The sequence below is a fragment of the Brassica rapa genome, chromosome A06, assembly GCF_000309985.2.
Source record: "Brassica rapa cultivar Chiifu-401-42 chromosome A06, CAAS_Brap_v3.01, whole genome shotgun sequence".
Lineage (NCBI taxonomy): Eukaryota > Viridiplantae > Streptophyta > Magnoliopsida > Brassicales > Brassicaceae > Brassica > Brassica rapa.
Window position 1 is genome coordinate 262,570 of NC_024800.2, and position 27,287 is coordinate 289,856.

The 27,287-nt window shown below is 35.0% G+C and overlaps 5 protein-coding genes across 14 annotated transcripts; 2 read left to right on the forward strand and 3 right to left on the reverse strand.

Moving 5' to 3' along the window:
• The first annotated feature begins 61 nt into the window (after positions 1–61).
• Positions 62–23,531, forward strand: LOC103871022 (coiled-coil domain-containing protein 22). 6 transcript variants are annotated; one of them, XM_009149233.3, is made up of 7 exons: positions 68–607; positions 765–1,121; positions 1,219–1,433; positions 1,534–1,683; positions 1,763–1,987; positions 2,073–2,157; positions 5,693–5,831. In XM_009149233.3, the coding sequence occupies exons 1-7, from the start codon at positions 326–328 to the stop codon at positions 5,810–5,812; spliced, it is 1,434 nt and encodes a 477-aa protein (XP_009147481.2). In that variant the 5' UTR covers positions 68–325; the 3' UTR covers positions 5,813–5,831. The 6 variants fall into 6 exon arrangements, 5 of the variants coding, with proteins under 5 accessions (XP_033129295.1, XP_009147481.2, XP_018515524.2 ...); XR_001959210.2 differs by lacking the exon at positions 5,693–5,831 and adding an exon at positions 5,854–6,036 and having other exon boundaries at positions 87–607; positions 2,073–2,386; XM_033273404.1 differs by lacking the exons at positions 2,073–2,157; positions 5,693–5,831 and adding an exon at positions 23,224–23,531 and having other exon boundaries at positions 62–607.
• Positions 2,456–27,287, reverse strand: LOC103871018 (GBF-interacting protein 1-like). 2 transcript variants are annotated; one of them, XR_633473.3, is made up of 10 exons: positions 26,876–27,287; positions 26,391–26,434; positions 26,219–26,291; positions 26,001–26,124; positions 25,601–25,923; positions 25,167–25,458; positions 24,732–24,912; positions 24,246–24,629; positions 23,807–24,153; positions 2,456–2,697 (listed from the first exon to the last, which is right to left on the reverse strand). XR_633473.3 is itself a non-coding variant. In XM_009149228.3 (9 exons), exons 1-9 carry the CDS (start codon positions 27,054–27,056, stop codon positions 23,869–23,871), a joined length of 1,887 nt encoding a protein of 628 aa, XP_009147476.1. In that variant the 5' UTR covers positions 27,057–27,287; the 3' UTR covers positions 23,580–23,868. The 2 variants fall into 2 exon arrangements, 1 of the variants encoding a protein (XP_009147476.1); XM_009149228.3 differs by lacking the exon at positions 2,456–2,697 and having other exon boundaries at positions 23,580–24,153.
• LOC103871021 lies at positions 6,390–10,073 on the reverse strand. 4 transcript variants are annotated; one of them, XM_033273410.1, is made up of 4 exons: positions 9,930–10,073; positions 9,777–9,857; positions 9,678–9,710; positions 6,390–9,150 (listed from the first exon to the last, which is right to left on the reverse strand). In XM_033273410.1, exons 1-4 carry the CDS (start codon positions 10,009–10,011, stop codon positions 8,822–8,824), a joined length of 525 nt encoding a protein of 174 aa, XP_033129301.1. In that variant the 5' UTR covers positions 10,012–10,073; the 3' UTR covers positions 6,390–8,821. The 4 variants fall into 4 exon arrangements, with proteins under 4 accessions (XP_033129301.1, XP_033129300.1, XP_033129299.1 ...); XM_033273409.1 differs by having other exon boundaries at positions 9,678–9,857; positions 9,930–10,069; XM_033273408.1 differs by having other exon boundaries at positions 9,777–10,064.
• LOC103871092 (F-box/LRR-repeat protein At2g40920-like) lies at positions 12,785–16,099 on the reverse strand. Its single transcript, XM_033273405.1, has one exon. The coding sequence runs from the start codon at positions 14,035–14,037 to the stop codon at positions 12,835–12,837; it is 1,203 nt and encodes a 400-aa protein (XP_033129296.1). The 5' UTR covers positions 14,038–16,099; the 3' UTR covers positions 12,785–12,834.
• On the forward strand, positions 16,112–17,779 carry LOC117126053 (nucleolar GTP-binding protein 1). Its single transcript, XM_033273413.1, has 2 exons — positions 16,112–17,123; positions 17,208–17,779. The coding sequence occupies exon 1, from the start codon at positions 16,591–16,593 to the stop codon at positions 17,107–17,109; it is 519 nt and encodes a 172-aa protein (XP_033129304.1). The 5' UTR covers positions 16,112–16,590; the 3' UTR covers positions 17,110–17,123; positions 17,208–17,779.

The following is a 27,287-nucleotide window of genomic DNA, read 5'->3' on the forward strand; positions in this document are numbered from 1 at the left end:
GATTGTTGTTTTTATCTAAAATTATCATAAAGTTAAGAATACAGAGACCAAAAGGGGTGGGTTACCAACCTCATCCCTAAACAAAAACTCCAGGATAAACAAAATCTCTGATTGCTCTCTAGTATCACTTTGAGCAATGAAGGATGCTCTTCTATTAGGAATTACCAATATATAGGTGAGCAATGATTTAAATAAGGAAGAAAAGGGTTTTAAACATAATTTATTTTGTCACACGTCACAAGTGATTGTTAGTGCGGGAAAACGGCGTCGTACGAAGGATGGTTGACAAAAACAGAGAGTGTCCCTTTTCCTTGGGAAGGAAAGGATGGAGGAGGAATGTGGAGGAGATATAGTGATGTCGACGTTGATGGAATCTGGGGTTTCGATCCCTGGAGATTTCTCCTCTGTGTCTCAGTTTACATCGGAGGCTCTGACGTCGATCTGCGCTCAGCTGCTTAATCTGATCGACCCATCGGCGGCGGCGGCGAGTGAGATGATACCAGTAGTAGTAGTAGATTCTCTTCCGGAAAGGTATATGATGATATGCACCGATATAGCCCACTCCGTGAAGAACCTTGGCTACATGGGCGACATTAGTTATCATAAGGTATCATAAGATTGCTGAAAGGAATCAACTTTAAGAGGATCATAATTAGATTCATCGCCTTTGATGAAAGTATAGTCCTTTTGGTCTTTCTTAGCTTCCCTTCTTTCGCTTTTCTTCTAATTCTGAAACAGATTGTCTCTGTGTTGCTTTGCGGCAGTTTCTTCATCCCTCTCAAGATGACTCCTTTAGGTTGCTTACTTTCTTACTTGAGAGGCTTTCCAATAAAAAGCAGCAAGGTCTCAAAGCTTCTTCTCTTCCTCCTGGTGGTGATATAGCTAGCATGCCAAAGGTGGACGACACTTTCAGAGATACTTCAGATGAGACTTTTGATATGCATTTACACAAGGTTGAAGCTGTCCTGAAAGATCTTACCATGACTAGCGAAATCCCTCAGCCACCCAACTCTCATGCTCAAAATGCTTCAGCAGATGGTTCTACCGCTGCTGAATTCTTCTCACTGAGACAGTCATCTGGATATGAACAACCTTCTTCTGTAGACCCGTCTGAGTCAGAGGTACTGCTTCTCTATTCTCCTCTACATGGGAGTAATGTCAACCCAATTTTATGAATGTTGAAGCCTTAATTTTTTTTATCATATTTATGCGTTGCAGCAGCCAAATTATGAGACTGTTGAGTTACAGAACCAACATAATGTGCTCTTGGAGGAACTTGAATCTGGATCTTCAGAGCTAAGCAGTCTTGACAGTGAGTTGGAGTTGTTGAATTTGGCTGCGGGGATGTTGTTATTGGATGAAAAACAGCCTGGTGGGTTATATCAACAAGTAGCGGTCAAAAGGTGCAATATCATGGATCTGAAAAAACAATGGTATCTATCAACAATATTCTATATTATTTTCAAGTTGAAAGAATCCATGCATAACCTGAAATGTATATGTACAGTCATGATTGTGTGTGTCTTCTTTCAGGGACGATATAAGGCTGACTTTGGAAGCTAAAAAGCTATGTCTTTTGGACCAACTTCATGTGGAGGAGGAGCCAGAGGCTAAAGACAAGTTCCATAAGTTGAAAACGACTGAACTTGATTTACAGTCTCTCTCATCAGAAATTCAAAAGAGGTAAGCAGAGAACTCGTGATTTTGCATGTTCACTCTCGTCATCATATTAATGGTGTGTTGACTTTTTTTTATCCGACAGGGAAGAGGAACGATGTAAACTACAAACTGAACTTGAGAGGCAGCCAAAAGCAGCGCCACGGAAGTCTTATATCCATGGGATTAAAGAAATAACGAAAAACAGCCGCAAACTGGATAGTGACATTCAGAGGATTTCAGGGGAGACTAGGGAGCTACAATTAGAGAGTAACTCCATCCGAGAACGTTTGCACCGATCATATGCTGTTGTGGATGAGATGGTTACAAGGTATGAATGAGCTTTTCATCTGACATGTTTGCATTGTCTGGTCAAAAAATAGGTGATGAGGATTGTTTTACTTTTTTCGGGGCAGGGAACTGAAAAAGGATCCATCCATACGACAGGTCTACAAGCTAGTGACCAGTATCCACGGTATTTTTGAGCAAATCTCTGAAAAGATCCTCATGACTGATCGGTTAAGAAGAGAAGCAGTTGACTATGAGAAGAAGCTGGGTTCCATCACAAGCCGGGGCATGAGTCTGGAAAAATTACAAGCCGACCTCGATGCCATCAGGCAAGAGAACCAAAGTCTTGAGAAACAACTGAATTAATGTGGTTTATACTTCACTATGAGGTTTGTAGAGTATTCGAGGTTTAACAAAGAGCCATCTGCTAGGGTGCTTTCAGGTTTTGAGTGCATTTGTTTCATAGAGAATGAGTAAAAAGATTTCTGAATGCTAAAGAAAGACCAAAAGGTTATTCAGCCAAGACATATCTGATACTATATGTTTGTAAGAGAATACAAACTAAAAGAGACATCATCAGTTTCTAATAACTATTCCATTGGGATCATCTTCCCAAACATCGTTCTTTATGTATTATCACAACAAAATAAATATGGCAAAAAGGTTTGCTACATTGAAAGCTCATCTTCTTCTTCTTCCCTCTTGTAATTGTCAAACCTAAATTCCTCTGGGGATGATGTTTCCTATTTACACCCAAAAATCCAGACTTTAACACGCTTGATGTGTATCTACAGACATTATATGAAACATTGTAGCTTCTTGTGCGAGCATTGTGTTTCAATGACTAAGAATCGTTTTAATGGATTTATTTTAATTAATATTTATCATTTGCAATGGCTAGTTATAAGTTGGTGTTTTTTTATGTGGATAAGTTGAGGACCAGATTCTCAACAGTGCAAGTGATCTAGTTCTTCTTTTTTGAGTCTAAATCACATCACTGCGCTATGTGCCAGAGCCTCAAATCTTTAAATTTTGTTTCTTTTGGTGAAGAAAACACATTATTAACAAGAAAATTTGTGTTTTTAATCGAGATCTTTGTGTACAACTTTCACCTGAACCCCTGTAAATGCCTTGATACTAATTTACAAACTCAACACACTCTAAACGTTAGTTAGAGAGCTTTTAGGATCGTCGCTTGGGTTGCAAGGCAACAGTTGTTCAACAATCTCCGTGAAATGGTAAGGTTATTTTTTACCGTTCTTTCTTCTTTTCTTATTTGAAAAAAGGAAATACAGTTCACTTCACAAGTGACATGCATGCGTGATAGATTATTACCGAGTCCCGAAAAAATACGACCGTTACACGGTAAGAAAATTTATTACTTTTGTGATCAATTTCCATTTCCCTTTTGCAGCATTAATTGGAAAAGAAAATTATACAACGGATATATCTCTTACTTCTTCTATAAATACTCACTCTTTTACTTCACTCGACTCATCCAAATTTCCCACTCTTTATTTTCTTTATAAAAATTCATGTTTCTTCTCGAGTAAAGCTTTTTTTTCTCTGAAAAAGGAATTTTTTGTTACGGGAAAACTTATATGTTGCATCACTTTGTTTCATGGCATTTACTGTGTTCTTCTGGAGGATTTTCTGGCTGTGACAGAGGTTATTACCAGAGTGGAAACGAGGGAAGCGCAAGCCAGATGACGAAGCCATTTCGATCATGGAGAGGTTTACGAGCACTTTCTCGAGCCGGAATGTTTTACTGAGACGAACTCTTTCTCTCCGGGCCTCACCCATAATATTAATATGAGGAAAGCATCTCGTTTCGTGTCAAAAGATTGACATCGGATCCGGACAGTTTTTCTTTTTAAACTAAGAAAATTATTTTTTTACTTTTTATTTTTGGTTTTAAATTTTGATATTATATAATATATATTGCACAATTCTTTCTATAAAATTTTCTGTGGTCAGTTAACGGGGTATATGTTTAATATGTTATTCGTATTGTAAATTTAAAACTTATACTAGTTTTCATTTTGGAGAAAGATGTGAGTGATAAATTTTAATATGTTAAAAATAGACCAAATTATGGCATCCAGTCTATAGAATTTTTATAGTCCGTAAGTTTTGGTGTACATATTTAACATATTTTTTTTATTGTAAATTTAACACTTACATTAATTTTCATTTTGGGAAAAAGTTTAAGATAATGAATTGCAATACGTAGAAGCAAACCAAAATATGGTCCGTTAGCCGGTGTATATGTTTAATATGTTATTCATATTGTAAATTTAAGACTTATACTAGTTTTCATTTTGGAGAAAGGTGTAGGTGATAAATTTCAATATGTTAAAAACAAACCAAACTATTGCATTCAGTCTATAGAATTTCTATAGTCCGTAAGTTTTGGTGTACATGTTTAACATGTTTTTTTATTGTAAATTTAACACTTACACTAATTTTCATTTTGGAAAAAAGTTTAAGCTAATGAATTGCAATATGTAGAAGCAAACCAAACTATTGCATCATGTCCATAGAATATTTTATGGTCTGTTAAAAGTGTAATATATATTTTTAGTATTGTAAATTTAACACTTAAAACTAATTTTCAAAGTTTTCCTTGAGTATGCAAAGTGTTTTGATTTATTTTTAAAGTTTTCAACAATATGTTTAATATGTTTTTTTCCCTGTTGTAAATTTGACGAGGGAAGGGCAAAAGTCATCGCGGAGGTGATCAAAATTTATTGATAAGAAGGAATCCGAGATCGAGGAGATACACTGAAACAGAAAGAGGTATCAAGAAACTCAAAAGTAAGTTTAATATGTTTATAAATTGTTTTGATTTTAATCACTTGCTTCATAGCACTTATTGTTTTGTCTTCTTTTGGAGGATTTTCTGGCCGTACCAGAGTGGGGACGAGAACCAAGTTAGATACTGAAACAAAAGAGTAGCAAGAAACTCAAAAGTAAGCCAAAGTGGAGCTGTGTAGAGTTCACATTCACAGCATAACGAGATTTCCTTAAAAAGAGAGAGTTCAAGAATGCATTTATTACAATGACTATTAACATACTTATGGGGGGTAGATAAAATTTTCATAACAATTTGTAATAGCTAAGTTTATATTTCCCGAAATCAGAGTTAATAATATTTCAGACTGAAACTGAGAACAGAATCATCAGAAGAATTGAAAAAAAAAAACGAGAAAGGGAAACTCCAAGAATCCATTTTATTGGCATCATAAAAAAACAAGAAGATGTTGCGGATACATGTTGAAGGGAAAGCTTTACGATGAATGATTCTCATCGGATTTGTAAATTTTGTGATCATCATCAGCCTCACTACTCTGATGTACATTAAGGATAAGAGAGTGTCAATGTTTGACAAATGACAAAGTGCCAATAAAAAAGTAAAATAAACATTAGACTAACATTAGACTCAACAAATCTTTTAATTATAAATAATACTGGACCTCATGACAATGCAACTACAAAGAGCCAAATCTTAAGTTTCACAAACAATATAAGACCGTTTTAAAAAGATAGAAACTAACAAAACACACATATATAACGCTCTCTGTCTCGAGTTTTAAAATGCATGAGAACAACACAAAGAACAAACATCCCAGAGCTCCACATGATCTCTCTTTGCCTGCAACACTCTTTTTGAAACCGATGTAAATAACTCCACCTATGTTAGCTAGTGACCAGTATCCACGGTAGGTTTGAGCAAATCTCTGAAAAGATCCTCATGACTGATCGGTTAAGAAGAGAAGCAGTTGACTATGAGAAGAAGCTGTGGAGAAATTACAAGCCGACCTCGATGCCATCAGGCAAGAGAACCAAAGTCTTGAGAAACAACTGAATTAATGTGGTTTATACTTCACTCTACTAGGGTGCTTTCAGGTTTTGAGTGTATTTGTTTCATAGAGAATGAGTAAAAAGATTTCTGAATGCTAAAGAAAGACCAAAAAGTTATTCAGCCAAGTCATATCTGATATATGTTTGTAAGAGAATACAAACTAAAGAAGAGACATCATCAGTTTCTAATAACTATTCCATTGGGATCATCTTCCCAAACGTTCTTTATGTATTATCACAACAAAATAAATATGGCAAATGAACACGAAGGGAACAAGACACTGAGAGACTTGAACTGGAATTTTATAAACATGCAACAAAATTATGAGTGTCAAAATCTCAAAAGAAACACTCACAAGTAACTCAAGTTCATGAGTTCTCCAGTTGAAGCCGGCAGCGAATGAGTTGTTTGAAAGATCGAGTGTCTGAAGCTTCTCCAACCTCCCAATCGTATCAGGAATTGGACAAGAGATTGCATTGTTTTGCAACAACCTACACCACAAGCCTTAAGCTCAACAAAGAACAATTGAAAAGACTAAGGAAAAAGAATTAAACATAGCAAAGAAGAGTATATAGCTTACAGATTGTAGATAATTGAGGTCTCCGAGTCTAGGAGACAATGTACCAGACAAGCTTTGGCTAGGAAGTCCTCTGTTTCATATAGCGGATAAGGTCACAAGACATAAGTCTCAAATATATATTTGGTTACTTTGAATTGTGTACTAGAGAAAAGAGAAGAGTCACATTGCAAAGACATATCTATCGGTGCTGAAACAGCCACAACAACATCATCAAACGTTTCAAATATCATCACCAAAAACATAAATAATGATAAAGCAGAAGAGGTGATGTTACTTACTTGTGCTGAAACAGCCACAACATCACCAAACCAGTAGGAGAGGTCTTTATCGAGTGTCCAAGTTGGACACAATCATTGACAACATTTTCACCCGGCCTCGAACACTTTCACTTTCTCTCCTTGATTCTTCCGGATCATATAGCTTCCACGCGAGGTGGGGGTGGGTGGGGGCTGGATAAATATCCAGAGAAAGAAACAAAATTAAAAAGGTTCCGCAAGCGATCAAATACTGTTCTGTAGTAAAATAGTTGTAAAGCTCTTCATAGTATTGAGTAGCACTCACTATATATTTCCAGAAAGGTCTAGCGTCGTTCACATATCTTAGTTTTAAACCCGAACTAGAGCTTGACCCGTGCATTGTGTAGAATTGGTTTTTAGTTTAATTTAATAAATTATTTAATGAAATTTTTAAACATATATATATATATATATTATTTAGATATTTTTAGGTTTCTGCCCTGATCCGGAAGAATTGAACTCGAATCCCGTCCGAAAATTTATAATACCCGAATGAAGTTTAATTTTAAAAATCCCAAAAGTCCGATACCTGAAAACCCGATATGTATACGAACATGTACATGAATGCTCATGTCTGACTGATTACGTAAACAAAAAAAAAAATCTTTGTTAACTTGTTTGAATTTTTGTCACTAATAGAACAATTTCATTCAAACATGTGAAATTTTTAATAGTTAACACATAAAATATTATGGTAAATACAATTAATGAAGTTGTTTAAAAGAGTGAAAAAAAAATGTAAAAGATGTAATAAAACACTTAAAATATGTAAGTTTTGTTTTGTACTTTTATAATAAATAATGTCGGATTATTTGGAAAAGACGATAAATGAAGTGGTTAAAATTGGTTTTAAAAAAATGAAAAAAGATGTAAGAAATCACCTTAAATTAGCTAAGTAATGTTTTGTACTCCAGTTTTAATAGAGAAATAAGATTGGTACAGAGTTATAATTATTTTGAAAACCCCTAATCTCTCTCTCTCTCTCTGGCGGCTGCTTTGTCCGGTTGCCGGAAATCAACTGTTTTTCTTGTTTATTCTTCTCATGTCTTCTGTTCTTTTCTGTTATCCTTTTGTAATTTTTTGTGTGCTTTTTGTAGTTATTGTGATCTATATTGGTCATTATTGAGTCAGATCTTGTAGCTGACAAGAAGATCCGACGAGTAGAGTACTATGTTGGTGTGGCACTGTGTATTTGTCTACTCGGGTTTCTATATGGATTTGACCAGATTTTGTAAGAGTTTATGGTTCCTCTGGTAGAGTGACGGTCTTCTCGTTAAGTTTTGGATCCTTGTGGAGTGACGGTTTTGGTGTTTGATTGATTTGCTTAACTTTCTTGACGTTCTGGTGGCAGTGAAAACGGTAAGAGATCATAGCCCTCTGGCTCGTCATGTTTCCCTTGGCTGCAACAACTATTCAGTGAGGAAGCTGGTCAGTAAAGCTTACGCCTTGAGAATTAGTACAAAAACTAGTATGTTGGTTGGTACTATCTCAATCTTTAGCGAATATGCTTTTTTGAGCTTTTATGTTACCTACTGATAATTTCTTATAGTTTATTTACATTTTTAAAAGCTGGTTGTTTGAAAAAAAGAGAGTTAGTGTTAATCAAGAGCCATGATAGTCTAGCACTAAAAGTCTAAAACATATATAATGTGCAAGTCAAACAAAATAATTAAATAATATTTTTAAATATTTCAAAACGAAAACTAACGAATAGAATTTTCAAATTTTATTCTATTTTATTAATTTGAAAACTTGTCATAAATATTTGGAAGAATATACTATAAACAGATTTTTTTTAAAAAAAAAAAAGGATGCTAAAGATGACATTTTTGGTGGGTATTGGATAGACTTTCCATTGCCCAACATATTGGATAGACAAAAACATCCATGCACCATTCTCCTAATAAATCGTCGTAAACAAAACTTTTCTCTGTTGATGTTTCTTGTAGCGCAAGTAATACGCTATCTACAACAGTGCAAACCTAAATCATTGACGGTAATGCAATTCGTATTGATTCCAAAGTCTTAAAAAGGGAAATATTAATGGCGTATTATTAAAACAAGTGAATGCATGCTAGTATTCCAAAGTCTTAAGAAAAACGACGCCATGAGATTGGTAAAACAAACGATATTCGATCAACCGAGGACGCCATCGTCCCCGCCTCCATCTCCGCCGTCGTCCCCGCTTCCAACTCCGCCGTCGTCCCCGCTTCCATCTCCGCCGTCGCCCCCGCCTCCATCTCCTCCCTGTTTCCCCATTTCTGCCGCAGCCTCAATCACCTCCAGAAAGTATTTCTCGAGAGACATCCGTGCTCTACGAGACTTGGCTCTCTCGTGAGCCGAACGGTTCTGCAGACGTTGACTCTGTCTTCGGTGGGGCACCTTTACTCCAAGGGCACGAGCAAGGAGAGCCGGGTCAACCTCCCCTAATGCAAGTATCCACGGCTGAGCCACCACCTCAAGAGCTGAACAAAAGAGAGAAAGAGAGTCACCAATTAGATAGAGAGAGAGAGAGAGAGAGAGAGAGAGAGAGACAGAGATTTCTTACCGGCGACTGGAGCGACGACTGGAGCCACCGCGACCGGAGCCACGGCGACCGGAGCCACGGCGACCGGAGCCACGGCGACCGGAGCCACGGCGACCGGAGCCACGGCGACTGGAGCCACGGCGACTGGAGGAGTAAGGAGAGCACGGAGAGCACGGAGACCTGAACAAAAGAGAGAGAGAGTCAGCGAGAGAGAGAGAGAGAGAGAGAGAGAGATCTTACCAGCGACAGCAGCTTCCTCCGCCTCTACCGGATTTGGAGGAGCAAAGAGAGCAAGGAGAGCCGGATCAATCTCCCCAAATGCTAGTATCAACGGCTGAAGTGGATCCACAACCTCAAGAGCTGAACAAAAGAGAGAGAGAGAGAGAGAGAGTCACCAATTAGAGAGAGAGAGAGAGAGAGAGAGAGAGAGAGAGAGAGAGAGAGAGAGACACAGAGATTTCTTACCGGCGACTGGAGCGACGACTGGAGCGACGACCGCTGCACAAAAAGAGAGAGAGAGAGAGATTAGTTTTCTAGAGAGAGAGAGAGAGAGAGAGATCTTACCGGCGACAGCTTCCTCCGCCTCCACACGATTTGGAGCCATCACGACGGCGACAGCTTCCTCCGCCTCCACCGGATGTGGAGCTTCAAAAGAAAGACGCGAGTTAACGATATTTACACCAAGGAAGAGGATATATAAGATCTGTACGCACGTACCTTCTTCCACGCTCGTACGCATGATGACTGCTGGTGAGTAATCATCAGATTCTTCAGCAAACGCATTCTTCAAGTTGCTCATCTTTTTTGGATTCAATCGAAAGAGAGAATTGCTCTGTTTTTCTTTTCAGAGGAAAAAGTTTTACTAACCGCTTTCATTTGTCTCTCTCATGCTCACGCGTTTTATTGCTCGATACATCTTTTTTGGCACGCGCTCGATACATCTTTTTTTTGCACGCGCTCGGTACGTACCTTTTTGTTTCTTGCATGACACGCACACTTTTTTTTTTTTTTAAATGCAGACAATAAACACTAATGTGGATCCTTTTAGATTTTGCAAAACAATTAGTATGGAAAATGATATGACGTGAGGGCAGTGAAACTATAGTTTTCAACTTTAAACGTCTAACCAATGCTGCTGGTTTCTGATAGCTAGCCAAAATGGTCCACTTCTAAGCTAATACATGATCAGTATTTTTGGGGGTGTGGAATGATCGACATCTGCTTAGCTCATACTCTCATTTTGCAACCTCTTTGCAAATATGAGAAAATAATTCTTAAAAAAAATAAGATATTTATTTAATCTTTTCTTTTTGAAACAGATATTTTTTTAATCATTATTCTTTATCTGGAAACATATTCCTTGTACTCTTTTCGTCGTTTTGTTTCGTTGCAGACCCACGTGCTATCTTTCTCTCTCCTAACAATCTACACAGCACCAAAAAATAGCTTTCGGTATTATATATTTGATCTCAAGAAATTGTACATGTTGTCACGTTATTATTTTGGTAAAATATTGCCAAAGCTAACCATATAACAACGTTTGCCAGAGTCCACAATAAGTCTAAAACACACCTGGGTAATTTTTCACGACAAAGTTTACGGAAGTAGACAAAACGTCCACCCGGCTCAAGATAATAGTGGGCCCTTGGGCAAAAAAAAAATTAGATTTTTTTTTACATGTATATATGGACAATTTAAAATTTTTGAGCCCCTATTCCTAATTATTTTTTAAAAAATTGGGCCCCTCTTTCATACTATTTTTGTTAAAAACTGTTTGGGCCCTGGAGCCCACGCCCCTTTGCCCCATGCCCTAAGCCCACGCACCATTCTCGTCATAAATTGTGATCATTCAGAATCAGATCACATATATATATATCCAATGATTTGTTAACAGTAAGTTAGCTCGCGAATGATGCCGAAGAAAATCTCTTTGTTGTTTCCAAGTACAAAGCGTCTGCGCTATACCGGCAGCAGCATCACGTTTTTATGATCGGGTTATTCTAATTAAGATATAATTGTGGTACTAGTAATAAGGCGCCATCTGATTTAAAAATGTAAAACTATAACATATATAATATATTTGTTAAATTTTTATAGTATTTACGTATAAAATAATTATTAAAAACTTTTGAAAGATCACATACAACAACAAACGTATCACGTATATGCATATGAAATTATAAATTCTACTTATTTCTTACTTACGTATCTTTTGTTTCTTGCATGAAACTCACACATTTTTTTTAAAAAGAAAAAAAAAACATTTTAAAAGTTGCAGGCAATAAAGACTTATGTGGAACTTTGAGATTTTGCAAAACAATAAGTATGCAAAACTTCCTATCCATGTTTTTCGATTTCTATCTTTTTCTCTTTATGTTTTGAGGGCTTGCAATGGTAGAGCGGACTCCTTGGCGAAATCTGCTCATCATATTGCCTCCCCTGCTTTGTACTAAACTTTTTAAGCTTATGAAATCTATAAGTTGCCCCCAAAAAAAAAGATGTCATGCATGTCATATAAATTAGCTCTAAAAATTATAACATGTTTTTAGAAAATATCATGCATGAAAGAGTACAAATCTTCACGTTATAGTATATAGACATATCTACGGTCGTATTTGATAAACTATATCTTGAAGAAAATTAATGTCCAGTGGTGAATCGGACTTCCTTTTTCCAGATAATCAGACACAAAGGTTAAACTGCAGGCGTAAAACATGAAAATTGTGTGCATTTTAATTTAAATTACTGTTCATTACTAGTTTTTCAGAATGTTTATGCTACTGTCCTTTTCCCACATATTATTTCCTTGCTACGGTCAGACCTTTGCTAAGAACCTTGTTTAAGTTGTTACATGCATCAAGAAGAAACTAAGCTTTCAAATACTCCTAGACTATGCAAATAGATTTCAATTATGCGTTCTATACACATATTTTCTGGTTTATAAATTTAATTAATGCTTTTTCTTATCCACAACGTTGAATTTGTGTGTGTTTAGAAGTTATTTACCGTATAATGTACTATTGCATCTTATATTGTGCCTAATGTAACTTTTTCCGTAAGACAAGCATTCTTGATCCACAGAATGAGAATTAGTATCGCCATGCTGCTCTTGATCCTTTGATCCTTTTATAGTTCGAAAAGCATTGACAAGCACCTACCTCCTTTGATCCTTTTATAGTTCTGCCGTCAAAAAAAAAAAGATCCTTTTATAGTTCGAAAATTGGAAACGTGTATGATGTATGTAGTTCACAAAGTGTGGAAACATGTATACCGTATTTTCTTATATAGTACATGACCTAAGAAAAGAAAGCAATCCCAGTTCAAATTCATAATTACATTCAAATTCAAAGGTGCAGCCAAAACAACTATAAGAAGCACCACTATGGAGAGTCGGAGACCACATCATAACAAGAAAGGCAATACGTAAGTACGGTAGACCATCTTTAACGAACAACAACGAGAAAGAGAATGCGTGCTTGATACCAATACAAGAACACACGATTAAACTCTATAAAAATATCATAAAACCAGCAGTTAATAATAACATAAGTGTTTTTAATCTAACACACAAAACAAAACAAAAACAAAAAAGCATTAGAGAGGTAAAAGTATAACGTCTAATTCAAGTCTCCAAGTACACGACACTCTCACTCTGATCCATCAACATCACCTTAATGGTCGATTTATCAATACTAAACCAGTGGTCCGGTATTCCTTTTATTTCGATCTTTGTCATATCATTGCTTGGAAGGTCATAAGAGAGAATGTGAAAGGGAGAAAACATATCCTCTGGTATAAAGAAAACCTTGTTATTGTGAGTTGTACCTTTCATGTTGTATATAGTTTTGTTATTAATAACCAAATGTAGCTGAGAAGACTGCAAAACCATAGTTTTCCTTGACCAGCTCTTCTTGGTCCCAGCATCTTCCACGGCCCATAAATCAAGCATACCCTTTTCCCTAAGATTGGTTTGGTCAATGATAGTTACTTTGCCACCATACTCTATAAGACTCACATTCTTCATCCTTAGAAGCACTTCATCTCCGTCCCTACGAGGTACTTGGATCATTTTGAAGTCTCCGGATCTAATGTGGAAGCTCACAAGCGCTAAATTATAGCTATCAGTCCAACCCATGTAATATATAACCCCATCAATACACATTCCTCTTTTGGCCGGAATGTGAGGAAGAAAGTCTGGTGCAGTTGGAGACGCCTTTTTCCAGGAACCTTCTCCTCCAGCTTTTAGGACAAAGACCAGATGTTCTGACCTTATCTCTCCCAAATGTTTCACGTAGACACCAGTTGACCAGAGCACATTATACTGGTCCATAACTGGGTCATATCCAAAATAGTAACTGCATGTTTTGGCGGCTTCTTCTTCTGGAGGAGCTGGTATGATGTTTTGGGATTTGATGGCGGCAGGTATGGTGACTAGTTGTCGGGTGGCAGGGTTATAGATCTTCGGCTTTCTCATAAAGGAGTAGCACATGAAGCCACAAAGATTTTGTAAGATGTAGCCTCCCACCCGAGGGCTGGTCAGATTGTGGTCAACCACAAAGCGATTAGGATAACTAGTGTCTGGAGCCAATGATAGTGTTACAGAGTTACGGTAGTCATTGTTATTCTGCAAACACATGTAAATCCGAGGACGTCTGGTTGGGACTGTGAGAAAACGGTTGCTGAAATATCGTGAGCTGATAAGCGATGACCAAAGCTTTGAGACACACTTGAATCTCATCAGAGATTTTGCCGGCAGTCTCGCAAGGATCTCCTCCATCACCACATCATTAGGAATCTCCCTGTGCTGCAGTCTTCTTCTCATCATTCTCTTCGGATGATGGATCACCGATAAAGGGAAAGACAAACCCACGTGATAGAGCAGCTAAAGAAACCTATGAATCCGACAGATAGAGGGAGAGGAAAAAAGTGGCCGTTTAGGGTTTTAACACATATATATAGTCAGTTTCTTATATGTAGTGCTCAATTTAAGTCTGATGGTTGATTATTAATGAATTAAAAATATTACATTTAAATACTATTATTTACTTTTAATTTAGTTTCCTTTTTATAATTTCCAAATAACATATACAATAAAAAAGTAAATATTTATAAAGTTTAAAAAGCAAATTTGAAAACAAAAATATATGTATATATATTATGATTTCATTAAAAGGGAAAGTTCAGAAAATGGTAAGATTCCATTTAAAAATATTTGTAAATAACATAAAATATAATTTTGAAGTAATAAAATAGTTTCTTTATATCTATATTTTCTTATATGAAAATATATATTTGTATATAATGTGAATACCAAATCAAATCAAATAATTATATAATATTTTAAAATAGCATAACACTATGGGTATGAATGGTGACCAGGGAACGGAGGGAACGGTGAGGAATAATGCATTCCCTAACGTTCCTAAAAAAAATCACCATTCACAAGAAATAATAATTCCTTCTCATTCCCTTTCATTCCTTTTTTTGTAGAGAATTTAAGAACAAAATGATTCTTTGTTAAATTTGATAAGGAACAGCCATTCCTTTTCGTTCCTGATATTTTGTTCCCGTACATTCCTTTTTTATTCGTTCCTCTTGATTCCCGAATGGTCACCAGTCAGACCCTATATACTTTAACGAGAGAGATATATTGTATTTTATTATTATTAAAATTATATATTTTCTCAATATAATTTTCTTTTAAATTTTTATGTTTCTAGAACTTAATATATAATCAAGATACCAAAGCAAATCGGAATTTTTATTTTGAGATTATTTAAAATAAATTTCAATTTACCATTCATTAAATCTAAGGCATAAAATTATTTAGAATTTAAAAAATATTTTAGTTATTGTAAATATTGATATGTGTTCATGAACTTCCAAAAATGTATGAGTTAATTATTTTGTACTTATATATATGCATGAGACTTTAGAGTATTATAGTTATATTAATTTATGTAATTTGGAAGGAGACACTTTAGTTTATTTTTTATTTTATTTTAATCATAATATATCTTAAGGTATACATAATTTTCCTAAAATATATTTACATATTTAAAATAAAAATCAACCTAAATACACATAAGAAAATTAATGAAAATTTTAATATATTTAGAATTAAATATTTAGTAGTTGAATTCAGAAAACTATATGCAATCGAATATATCCAAATGATAACTAAATCAACTGTAAAAAAAACGAGTAGATCTAATATATCTAAAATAATATGTCTAACTAAAGTAATATAATAGTAATAAGAAAAATTATGCACAAAAAATATAAATTAATTTAAAATTAAAAATAAATAGCAATCAATTATTATAATGTATTTACTTTATAAATATTTATATCTGTGCATGAGCACGGAAAAATCACCTAGTATAGAACAATACTTAATAGTTATTATTAGGGATAATTTTTAAATAATCTATTAATAGTTTCAAATTTTAAAACTACACTTTATTTTTTAGATTTTGAAAACTACACTTAACTAAATGTGAAAAGACATTTTATCCATACTAAATAATTATAAAGTTAAAATATTATAATTAATTGATATTTACTTTTAGTTTTAAATCAATTTATAATTTATATGTATAATTTACATTAATAATATTATATTATTTTAATTAGACATATGATTTGAATATGTTATATCTAGTTGGTCTAGTTGTTTTTGGGTCAACAATCGATTTATTTATTGTTTGGGTATATTGGATTGCATCTATTTATTTCTTGGAACTGACACGAGAGGCACGCCTCCTCCTTGTGTGTATTCCATTGAGGATACTGAAAAAGACACATTAAAACATGGGGGAATTTTAGTGATAGTGGCATCTTGAGACATCAATGTTGTGATGATGTTAATGAAGTAGGTTTCATACTTGTGGTGTTTGGTTTGGACATGTATCATCATAATTTACATCAAAGGGATTTGATGATGGTTTTTCCGTGTATGGAAAGGCTCCAGTAGCCTACCAAGAAAAGGATATCACAGGTAAGAGAAACTCAAAATCTATTAATCGGGTCCAAATTTTTTATCAATTATATATGCCAAATAAAATACCACAGGATATTGATAATATTGCATGCCATATCCCATGCCATGATGTTGAGCATGAACTTGTGGGGAGGCAAATGAGAAGCCTCCAGAGAAAAGGTCCTGCCAATGGTTAAGACTCTTATGACTGTAGACACCAAAGAGTAAATCCAATATAAACTAAAAGAAAAGTGTTTGTTACCTCAGGAAGTACACTTCTTACACTAGATTTTGTCTCTTCTTGATGATCTCCATAAGCATAATTTGTGATAGCTAGTGTTGACTGTTCCATAGAGGTATCTGATGGTTCCTTAGGTGGTGAAGATTTTGAGATGAATGGCGAGGAGCTTACCGAGGAGCAGCTCGCTAAGATTAGAAACAAGAAAGCTGTGCTCATTCGAGAGCACAGGCTCAAGAAGACTGTTGCTCAGAACAGATCAACCGTTCCTAGGAAGTTTGATAAAGACAAGAAGTACACGACCGAGAGAATGGGGAGGGAGCCGTCTTCTCTGGGGCTGGATCCATCTGCTGCGGTGGACCGTGCGAGGAGCAAGTCGAGAGGGAGGAAGAGGGACCGGTCTGGAAGATGCGATGGATGTGGATGATGAGGAAGAGGGGAACAAGAAGATGCGCGTGAGGTCGAAGTCGAGGCCGCCTGCAGCTCATGAGGTTGTGCCTGGCGATGGGTTTAAAGATTCTACTCAGAAGAAGGCGGCGCTTAAGATTAGCAACAGCTCTCACAAGAAGAGGGATAAGAATGCTAAACGTGGTGAGGCTGATAGAGTTATACCGACTCTGAGGCCAAAGCACTTGTTCTCGGGGAAGAGAGGGAAAGGAAAAACAGACAGGCGTTGATGAAACCAGACAAGGTACTCTAACAAATTCCATTGTTTCTGTTAGTTGGATGATATTCTATTTCGAGATTAATGTGTTATTTGGTTGTGTTATTACAGGGAAAACAGATGATGCTGGATCGATTGAAGAACATGTCTCAAGTTTTCGATTATGCTTTAGTTTTGTTTATTATTATTATATGTTATGCGTCTTTTGTGGTTTATCTACAGACATTATATGAAACATCATTGTAGCTTCTTGTGCGAGCATTGTGTTTCAATGACTAAGAATCATTTTAATGGATTTATTTTAATTAATCTTTATCATTTGCAATGGCTAGTTATAAGTTGGTGTTTGTTTAGGTGGATAAGTTGAGGACCAGATTCTCAACAGTGCAAGTGATCTAGTTCTTCTTTTTTGAGTCTAAATCACATTACTGCGCTATGTGCCAGAGCCTCAAATCTTTAAATTTTGTTTCTTTTGGTGAAGAAAACACATTTCTAAAAAGAAAGTTTGTGTTTTAAATCGAGATCTTTGTATACAACTTTCACCTGAACCCTGTAAATGCCTTGATACTAATTTACAAACTCAACACACTCTAAACGTTCTTTAGAGAGCTTTTAGGATCGTCGCTTGGGTTGCAAGGCAACAATTGTTCAACAATCTCCGTGAAATGGTAAGGTTATTTTTTACCGTTCTTTCTCCTTTTCTTATCTGACAAAAGGAAATACAGTTGTCACTCGTCACTCACGAGTGACATGCATGCGTGATAGATTATTACCGAGTCCCGAAAAAATACGACCGTTACACGGTAAGAAAATTTATTATTACTTTTGTGATCAATTTCCATTTTCCTTTTGCAGCATTAATTGGAAAAGAAAATTATACAACGGACATATCTCTTACTTCTTCTATAAATACCAACTAGATTTTGACCCGTGCAACCGCACGGTTGTTTGTTTTCACTTTTCTATACATAAATTATTGTTTTAAAACATAAGTAGTATATATTTTTAATGTTAATCATATACTTAAATATTTATATAACTATTTCAAATACAATAATTTTATAATTTACATGTTATAATTAATTAATTGTTTAAACCTTATGTATTTGCCACTTCTTATTATATATTTATCTTATTGTATTTGCATTTAGTTATTAAGCAAATTAATATATTCATGAGAAAATATATTTTAAAAATATTTTGTATTTAATTTATGCTAAATTCTGACCCGTATTTCAAAACTGGATTTCTTTTTACCAATATTTTTATGCTTATTCATTTTAGGTAATTTATTATTGTATATATAAAAGTGTAAGATATGTTAATTTTTAAATATGTATTATATAGTTTGTTAATTTTAAGTCGTTCTATCATCATATTATATTTTATATAAATAGTTTATATTTATGAAAATAAAATTTATAAATTTATCAATTGAATATAATTATATCATATTTATTTTAGTATAATAATTATATTTTAACAGGATCATGACTATAAAAGTAGATAAAATAGGATATAATTTATTTATTTTCATTTCTAAACGATAACTTAAAATACATTAAGTTATTGTTTAAATATACACAGATTTATTAGAATTTTTAAAATATAATATATACATATATATTATATTTAAAATGAAAATATATTATGATTAAAGTAGTTACAAAGATTTTATATTATTAACTTTAAAGAAATACAAGTTAATTTTTATACATGTATTATATAGTTTGATAATGTTAACCCATCTTACCAACATATTAGATTTTATTTTTGAACATAAATATTTTATAATTACGAAAATAAAATATATAAATATATAAATTTAATACAATTTTATTATATTTATCTCAATATAATAATTTTAATTTAATATGATTGATTATGATTATATAATAACTAAAATATTATAGATTTTTTTTTATTTTTCATTTTATATAACTGAATATATTAATGTATAATAATATTTTAAACTAATTTCAAAATTAGTGAAAATATTTAAATATAATTTCAAAAATGAAGATCTTGTAAAAATCTTTTTAAACAGAGTTATTAGAATTTTAAAATAAATATATTTATATTTAAAATGAAAAGATATCAAAAGATACTATGATTAAAATATTTTTAAAATTATATTTATTATTAGTCTGAATTAAAATATAGTATGAATTTCTATGAATAGGTCCATTAGGTCCATTTTTAAAAAAATCACACATGAATCAAGGTTGTGACTTCTGTTTTAATATATAAGATGTTTTTAAACCCGACCCGGACACTGAACCGGACGACTTACCGGATCGCTGGGTCAATGGATCGACCGCGGATGAACCGCAGGTTAATAAATTAATTAATTTTATTATATAATAATATATTAGCTATGAAAATAAATATATAAAAACTAAAGTTTAATATTTTTAATTTTTTTTAAAACATAAAATAATAGTTTGGATATGTATATATTTATGTTTAAAAAGTATTTAGAAAATACTTAACTTTAATTTTTATATTTTTATTTTCATTTGACATACAAAATATCAAAAATAGTTTAGATTATTTAAATTTTTCTGTAACAAAGTAAGAGTTATGACATCTAAAAAAATCAAGATATAAAATTCATAAATATTTAAATGTATAATGTGAATAATAAAGTAAACTTCAAATTCAAAATAAACCAAAAGTAAAAGATCATTGTAATAAATTGTCAATATCGAAAATAAACTAACACCAAATTACATCAACTAATGGTTCTCTCTACCATCGCGGACTTCATTTTCTTCAAGTGATATAGTGAAATTTTCATCAAAATATAAAAATCACAAATATAAAACTGAAAAGAGAAAACCTAACTTTTTTTTTGTCAGCATCTAACTTCTTAATTGGAAACTTAGAATATAAAACATAATCTAAAAAGTAAAACAATGACGTAAAAGTTATTTATTGGTTCAACCGGTGGTTCAACCGGTATCGGGTTCCAAGTTTTAGTGGGTTTTTTCGGGTTTTTGTGGGTTTTTAAATATTGGATTTTTCACAAAACCCAAACCGAATTTTTTCTGGGTCATCGGGTTTACCGGTTCAACCGCGGGTCCGGGTCGGGTTTCAAAACACTGATAAATACTCACTCTTTTACTTCACTCGACGCATCCAAATTTCCCACTCTTTATTTTCTTTATAAAAATTCATGTTTCTTCTCGAGCAAAGCTTTTTTTTCTCTGAAAAGGAATTTTTTGTTACGGGAAAACTTATATGTTGCATCACTTTGTTTCATGGCATTTACTGTGTTCTTCTGGAGGATTTTCTGGCTGTGACAGAGGTTATTACCAGAGTGGAAACGAGGGAAGCGCAAGCCAGATGACGAAGCCATTTCGATCATGGAGAGGTTTACGAGCACTTTCTCGAGCCGGAATGTTTTACTGAGACGAACTCTTTCTCTCCGGGCCTCACCCATAATATTAATATGAGGAAAGCATCTCGTTTCGTGTCAAAAGATTGACATCGGATTTTTCAAAAAAAAAAAAAAAGATTGACATCGGATCCGGTCAGTTTTTCTTTTTAAACTAAGAAAATTATTTTTTTTACTTTTTATTTTTGGTTTTAAATTTTGATATTATATAATATATATTGCACAGTTCTTTCTATAAAATTTTCTATGGTCAGTTAACGGGGTATATGTTTAATATGTTATTCGTATTGTAAATTTAAAACTTATACTAGTTTTCATTTTGGAGAAAGGTGTGAGTGATAAATTTTAATATGTTAAAAACAGACCAAATTATTGCATCCAGTCTATAGAATTTCTATAGTCCGTAAGTTTTGGTGTACATGTTTAACATGTTTTTTTATTGTAAATTTAACACTTACATTAATTTTCATTTTGAGAAAAAATTTAAGATAATGAATTGCAATACGTAGAAGCAAACCAAACTATGGTCCGTTAGCCGGTGTATATGTTTAATATGTTATTCATATTGTAAATTTAAGACTTATACTAGTTTTCATTTTGGAGAAAGGTGTAGGTGATAAATTTCAATATGTTAAAAACAAACTAAACTATTGCATCTAGTCTATAGAATTTCTATAGTCCGTAAGTTTTGATGTACATGTTTAACATGTTTTTTTATTGTAAATTTAACACTTACACTAATTTTCATTTTGGAAAAAAGTTTAAGCTAATGAATTGCAATATGTAGAAGCAAACCAAACTGTTGCATCATGTCCATAGAATATTTTATGGTGTGTTAAAAGTGTAATATATATTTTTAGTATTGTAAATTTAACACTTAAAACTAATTTTCAAAGTTTTCCTTGAGTATGCAAAGTGTTTTGATTTATTTTTAAAGTTTTCAACAATATGTTTAATATGTTTTTTTCCCTGTTGTAAATTTGACGAGGGAAGGGCAAAAGTCATCGCGGAGGTGATCAAAATTTATTGATAAGAAGGAATCCGAGATCGAGGAGATACACTGAAACAGAAAGAGGTATCAAGAAACTCAAAAGTAAGTTTAATATGTTTATAAAGTGTTTTGATTTTAATCACTTGCTTCATAGCACTTACTGTTTTGTCTTCTTTTGGAGGATTTTCTGGCCGTACCAGAGTGGGGACGAGAACCAAGTTAGATACTGAAACAGAAGAGTAGCAAGAAACTCAAAAGTAAGCCAAAGTGGAGCTGTGTAGAGTTCACATTCACAGCATAACGAGATTTCCTTAAAAAGAGAGAGTTCAAGAATGCATTTATTACAATGACTATTAACATACTTATGGGGGTAGATAAAATTTTCATAACAATTTGTTATAGCTAAGTTTATATTTCCCGAAATCAGAGTTAATAATATTTCAGACTGAAACTGAGAACAGAATCATCAGAAGAATTGAAAAAAAAAACGAGAAAGGGAAACTCCAAGAATCCATTTTATTGGCATCATAAAAAAACAAGAAGATGTTGCGGATACATGTTGAAGGGAAAGCTTTACGATGAATGATTCTCATCGGATTTGTAAATTTTGTGATCATCATCAGCCTCACTACTCTGATGTACATTAAGGATAAGAGAGTGTCAATGTTTGACAAATGACAAAGTGCCAATAAAAAAGTAAAATAAACATTAGACTAACATTAGACTCAACAAATCTTTTAATTATAAATAATACTGGACCTCATGACAATGCAACTACAAAGAGCCAAATCTTAAGTTTCACAAACAATATAAGACCGTTTTAAAAAGATAGAAACTAACAAAACACACATATATAACGCTCTCTGTCTCGAGTTTTAAAATGCATGAGAACAACACAAAGAACAAACATCCCAGAGCTCCACATGATCTCTCTTTGCCTGCAACACTCTTTTTGAAACCGATCCAGTAGGGAAAGAGAGATCTCAGGATTTGTTTTTTGTAACGGTATGATTCAGGACGTTTCGGTTTGCTCTGTATCACTTGCTCGATCTTGTCCAAAACATGTGGTGTGAACAGTGGGATCACATCAACAGCCTTCATGTTTTCTTGAATCTGTGTTACAGAAGAAAAAAATTCTTAGTCAAGACTTAGACATTCCCTATGTAAGGCTGACTTTGGAAGCTAAAAAGCTATGTCTTTTGGACCAACTTCATGTGGTGGAGGAGCCAGAGGCTAAAGAGAAGTTCCATAAGTTGAAAACGACTGAACTTGATTTACAGTCTCTCTCATCAGAAATTCAAAAGAGGTAAGCAGAGAACTTGTGATTTTGCATGTCACCTCGATCACTCTCGTTATCATATTAATGTTGTGTTGACTTTTTTATCCGACAGGGAAGAGGAACGATGTAAACTACAAACTGAACTTGAGAGGCAGCCAAAAGCAGCGCCACGGAAGTCTTATATCCATGGGATTAAAGAAATAGCCGCAAACTGGATAGTGATATTCAGAGGATTTCAGGGGAGACTAGGGAGCTACAATTAGAGAGTAACTCCATCCGAGAACGTTTGCACCGATCATATGCTGTCGTGGATGAGATGGTTACAAGGTATGAGCTTTTCATCTGACATGTTTGCATTGTCTGGTCAAAATCGTCACATGTACACCCAAAAATAGGTGCCGTGTCTATCCTGCTATACTGTAGTGATGAGGTTTGTTTTGCTTTTGTTTCCGGGCAGGGAGCTGAAGAAGGATCCAGCCATACGACAGGTGTATAAGCTAGTGACGAGTATCCTCATGACTGATCGGTTAAGAAGAGAAGCAGTTGACTATGAGAAGAAGCTGGGTTCCATAGCAAGTCGGGGCTTGAGTCTGGAGAAATTACAAGCCGACCTCGACCGATGACATCAGGCAAGAGAACCAAAGTCTTGAGAAACAACTAGAATAATGTACTTTATAAATTACTGAACGGAATATACAGTGTGTAGAGTATTCGATTTTATCAGAGACCATCTGTTGTGCTTTCAGGCAGTGTTTGTTTCATAGAGAATGGTGTTTTTTTCTTTCTGAATACTGAAGAAAAAACAAAAGCTGATTCAGCCAAGTCATATCTGATATATGTTTGCACGAGAATACAAATAAAAGATGCATCATCAGTTTCTCGTAACTATTCCATATGGGATCATCTTCCCAAACGTTCTTTTATGTATTGTCACAACAAAAAATATGGCAAAAAGGTTTGCTACTTTTGAAAGCACATCTTCTTCCCTCTTGTACTTGTCAAACCTAAATTCCTCTGGGGATGATGTTTCCTATTTACACCCAAAAATCCAGACTTTAACACGTTTGATGTGTATCTTCATATATAGCTGCTTCCCCTCGGCCTAATAGTTGTTATTCGTTACTGCAGCTTGAGGTTGCTGATGGGCAATGTTTGGGTGTCTTATGGGTTCAGCCATAGCTGTCGTCGGTGGCAATGGCGTTAAGGTCTGATATGTAATTGAAGGAGCGGGCATGGGCTGTGATGGTTGGTGTATTCCCATGAGCCCCCTATGACCAGCCTGCACGACTGGGAAACCAAGTGGCTGACCTTGCAGGGCTAGGTTGTACATTGGATTCATCTGCAGGTTGCCAAGTCCCTGCCCAATCCACGCACCGGCGTTTCCAGTCTGAAACAAGAATATCATGATTACCAATGTTACTTACATATACTCAGCAACCAGTCCAAGGATACAACAGAAAGTAAAAAAATTGAACTGACCATTGCTGAAGTCCTTTCTTCACTATGGATAGAGTTTAAGGCAGTTGCAGATGGGATGTGAGTAGCAACTGTGGAAGAAGCATGTTGGGATGGGTTTGTTGTAGGAGGGTTCTCATTGTCGCCTACTGGTGCTATATGGGTAGGTGCTGCTATAGCAGCCCCGGGTGGAAAATAAAACTGCTGTGGAATTCCATTTGGGCCCAAGAACTGGTGAATGTATGGTGGTGGCATATAAAACTGTGGGTAATAGGGACCGTAAGGGAAGAAACTGGGAGGGTATTGTTGCCCGAAAAGATGAGTTGCCTGCTGAGAGACTGCTGCTATAGAGCTCTGACCTGGCGGGTTTGATACTAATGACATAGCTGGGGCATTAGAATTTCCAAGCTGCAATTTTGAGAAAACAGGTATTAGAAAAAAAAGAAGAAGTAAAACTAGATTTTTGTATTGTCTGAGTGCATGTATATCTTGATAAGATGTATCACGTGCCTGAGTCGCAGCTGCTTCTGTGTTTACCGGTTGGCCCAGTGCTGAAAACGAGGGAACAAGACCAAACACGCTGAATGGGGCGTCTTGACCATAAGCAATTTGATGAGGTTGTGTGTTCGGTAAAGCTCCGGGTGCTGAATTTGGAATCCCATTATCATCTTCAAAATAGGATGATGCTCCTCTGCACAAGAAGTAATGGCAGTGAGATACAAACATGAAATTTGATAGTTAAAAGGAAAAGCCAACAAGAAGGAGAGAATACACATCCTTTATCATAAGGAAAGACCTTCCAATATACAAAACTGAAGTAGTTTGAAAACCATATATAAATTGTCACACTCAACTCAGACTGGGAACAGCGTGTCCGAACAGAGATTGCAGTAGATAAATAACCAAAGCAGGAATAGGTAGAGCCAAAATAACAAAATCACTAACCTGGCAGAAGCAACCGCATGAATGCCATTGGTAGTGGGGGAAGAATCTCTCTCATCATCCCCTGTTCCGTGAGAGGACTTAAAATCTGAGTCATCACCGCCACTAGCACCATAGGTAGAAGAAGATAGCTCTTTCACAAAATTAGAATCAAAACTTCCAAAGGTCAGACCATTTTGCAGCTCGTCTGCAACCTGAAGGTGCAATGGAAATGTAACGTGTGACCGCTCGCCAACATCTAACTTGAGAAGCGATCGAGCTTTGCCTTTCTTGGATGCAGTCTCATTTCCGGTGACTGTTACATAAAGTTAATTGAGACTGAATCAATAACAGACCATATTTTCTGACTTAACTAGATGACCATAGAATGAACATAAAACTACTTTGACCAACACTCAGAGGCAAACCAAAGGTTCACAATTAAAATGCCAACATACCTTGATCAGAATGGTTACTGCAGTGAGAAGCAGAAATCAAAGAAGGATCCTGTCGACCAAAGGTAGATGACTGCAGTTCTGCTGGCTGGTTATTCACATCAGGCTGAGCAGAAATTACATCTTGTGTATGGTTCTGTACAACAGACACTGATACAGGTGGAGCAACTTGTTCTGAATTTGCTTTAGACGTCTCTGGCTCAACAGCATCCTCGGAGAAAGAAATAGACTTGGAAAGAGGAAGTTTCTCTGCAACTCCCTTGTTCACAGTGGCAGTGAAATCATCTTCAACTTTATGATTGCTTACCCCACTGGGAGCAGGAACCCTGCAAGAGGTACCCTTTAATCTCTAATAACATTATAGGGATTCAGCAGACATAGATGGATGAAAAGTAAAAAATACTTTGTCGCACGAGGTAAAGTGGGGTTTCTTGCTCTGTTGTTAGTATTAGGAAGAGAAGGTCTTGATCCCCCTGTGACATGATTAGATCCACTCTCCCTTTTGAAGGATGAACTTCTTCCATTGCCTGCAACAGAATGTCAACAAAGAGTTTAAAACAGGGAACAGAGGTACAATTGTCATTCAAAGGCATCAAAAAGAAAAGAAAAAAATCAAACTACCATGATAAGTGTTGCTAGAAGCAAAGTTCCTCCGACCAGTTCTGGCACTCGCTTGGTTAATTGGCACAAGATTCTGCAGACAGAAATCAAAATTAGATGATGAAAAAGAAAATACCAACAAAACAAAACAAAACTGCAAATAACGGATTCATAAGAAGAAAAGAAGACTTGCCTCCTTCTTCTTGTCTCTTTTGCTTCTCACCTCATGAAACGTATCTGCAAAATTAAAACGTATGCTGCTGAGATGGCACTAGAACGAAGCAAAGTACAAGTAGATTATTCAAGAGTGAAATGAGAAGACAGTTCTGCTGCATTGTCTTGACATCCATACTCAATAACCGAAACGCCCACTAGAATCCTTGAACGGTACATACGAACTAATACCAGAACTAAATAAAAAAAGGTAAAAAGAATCACTTTTGATGATTCCAAGCACCTTCTAGCTAAATGGTAAGAGATCAACTAAGCGATTTTAGACACAGGAGAGAAAGGGTTCCAAATTCGAGGCACTAAAGTGATTATAACACTTGCAAAGCCCATCAAATCAAATGATATTCCCAAAAATAAACAACCACTCGCAAGATTAGGCCTAAACAGATGAGATGAATGTGATGAAAACAAACAAATCCCAGAGGCAAGGAGTGAGAGTAGTTTAACCTAAAAAGCGGAGCTTCTGGGCGGTCTCGAAAGGATCATTAAACGATTCCTTATAGACGGCGTAGATATCCTCGTCCGAGTGCTGCTTCCCTGTCATCTCTCTGATACTCTGAACAGTTTCTCGGAGATTACGCGGTATCGAAACCCTAGCGGAGCCGCCATCACCCAAGCTCTTGTTCATTCTTCTTTTTTTTTTTTTTTTTTTTTGGAAGAGAGAAGCGGGAGGAGAGAGAAAGTGCTCAAATTGAAATTGGTAGAGACTTTCCCTTTAAAAGACGGTCTTGTCCTTTCTATTATATTGTATCTCCCAGTTATCTTATTGTCGGTTACTTTATACGCTTACCTCATGTGCCTCTGTTATTTCTTTTTTTACTCTTTGGTAAAACAAAATTACCTACTTATTGTAAATCAT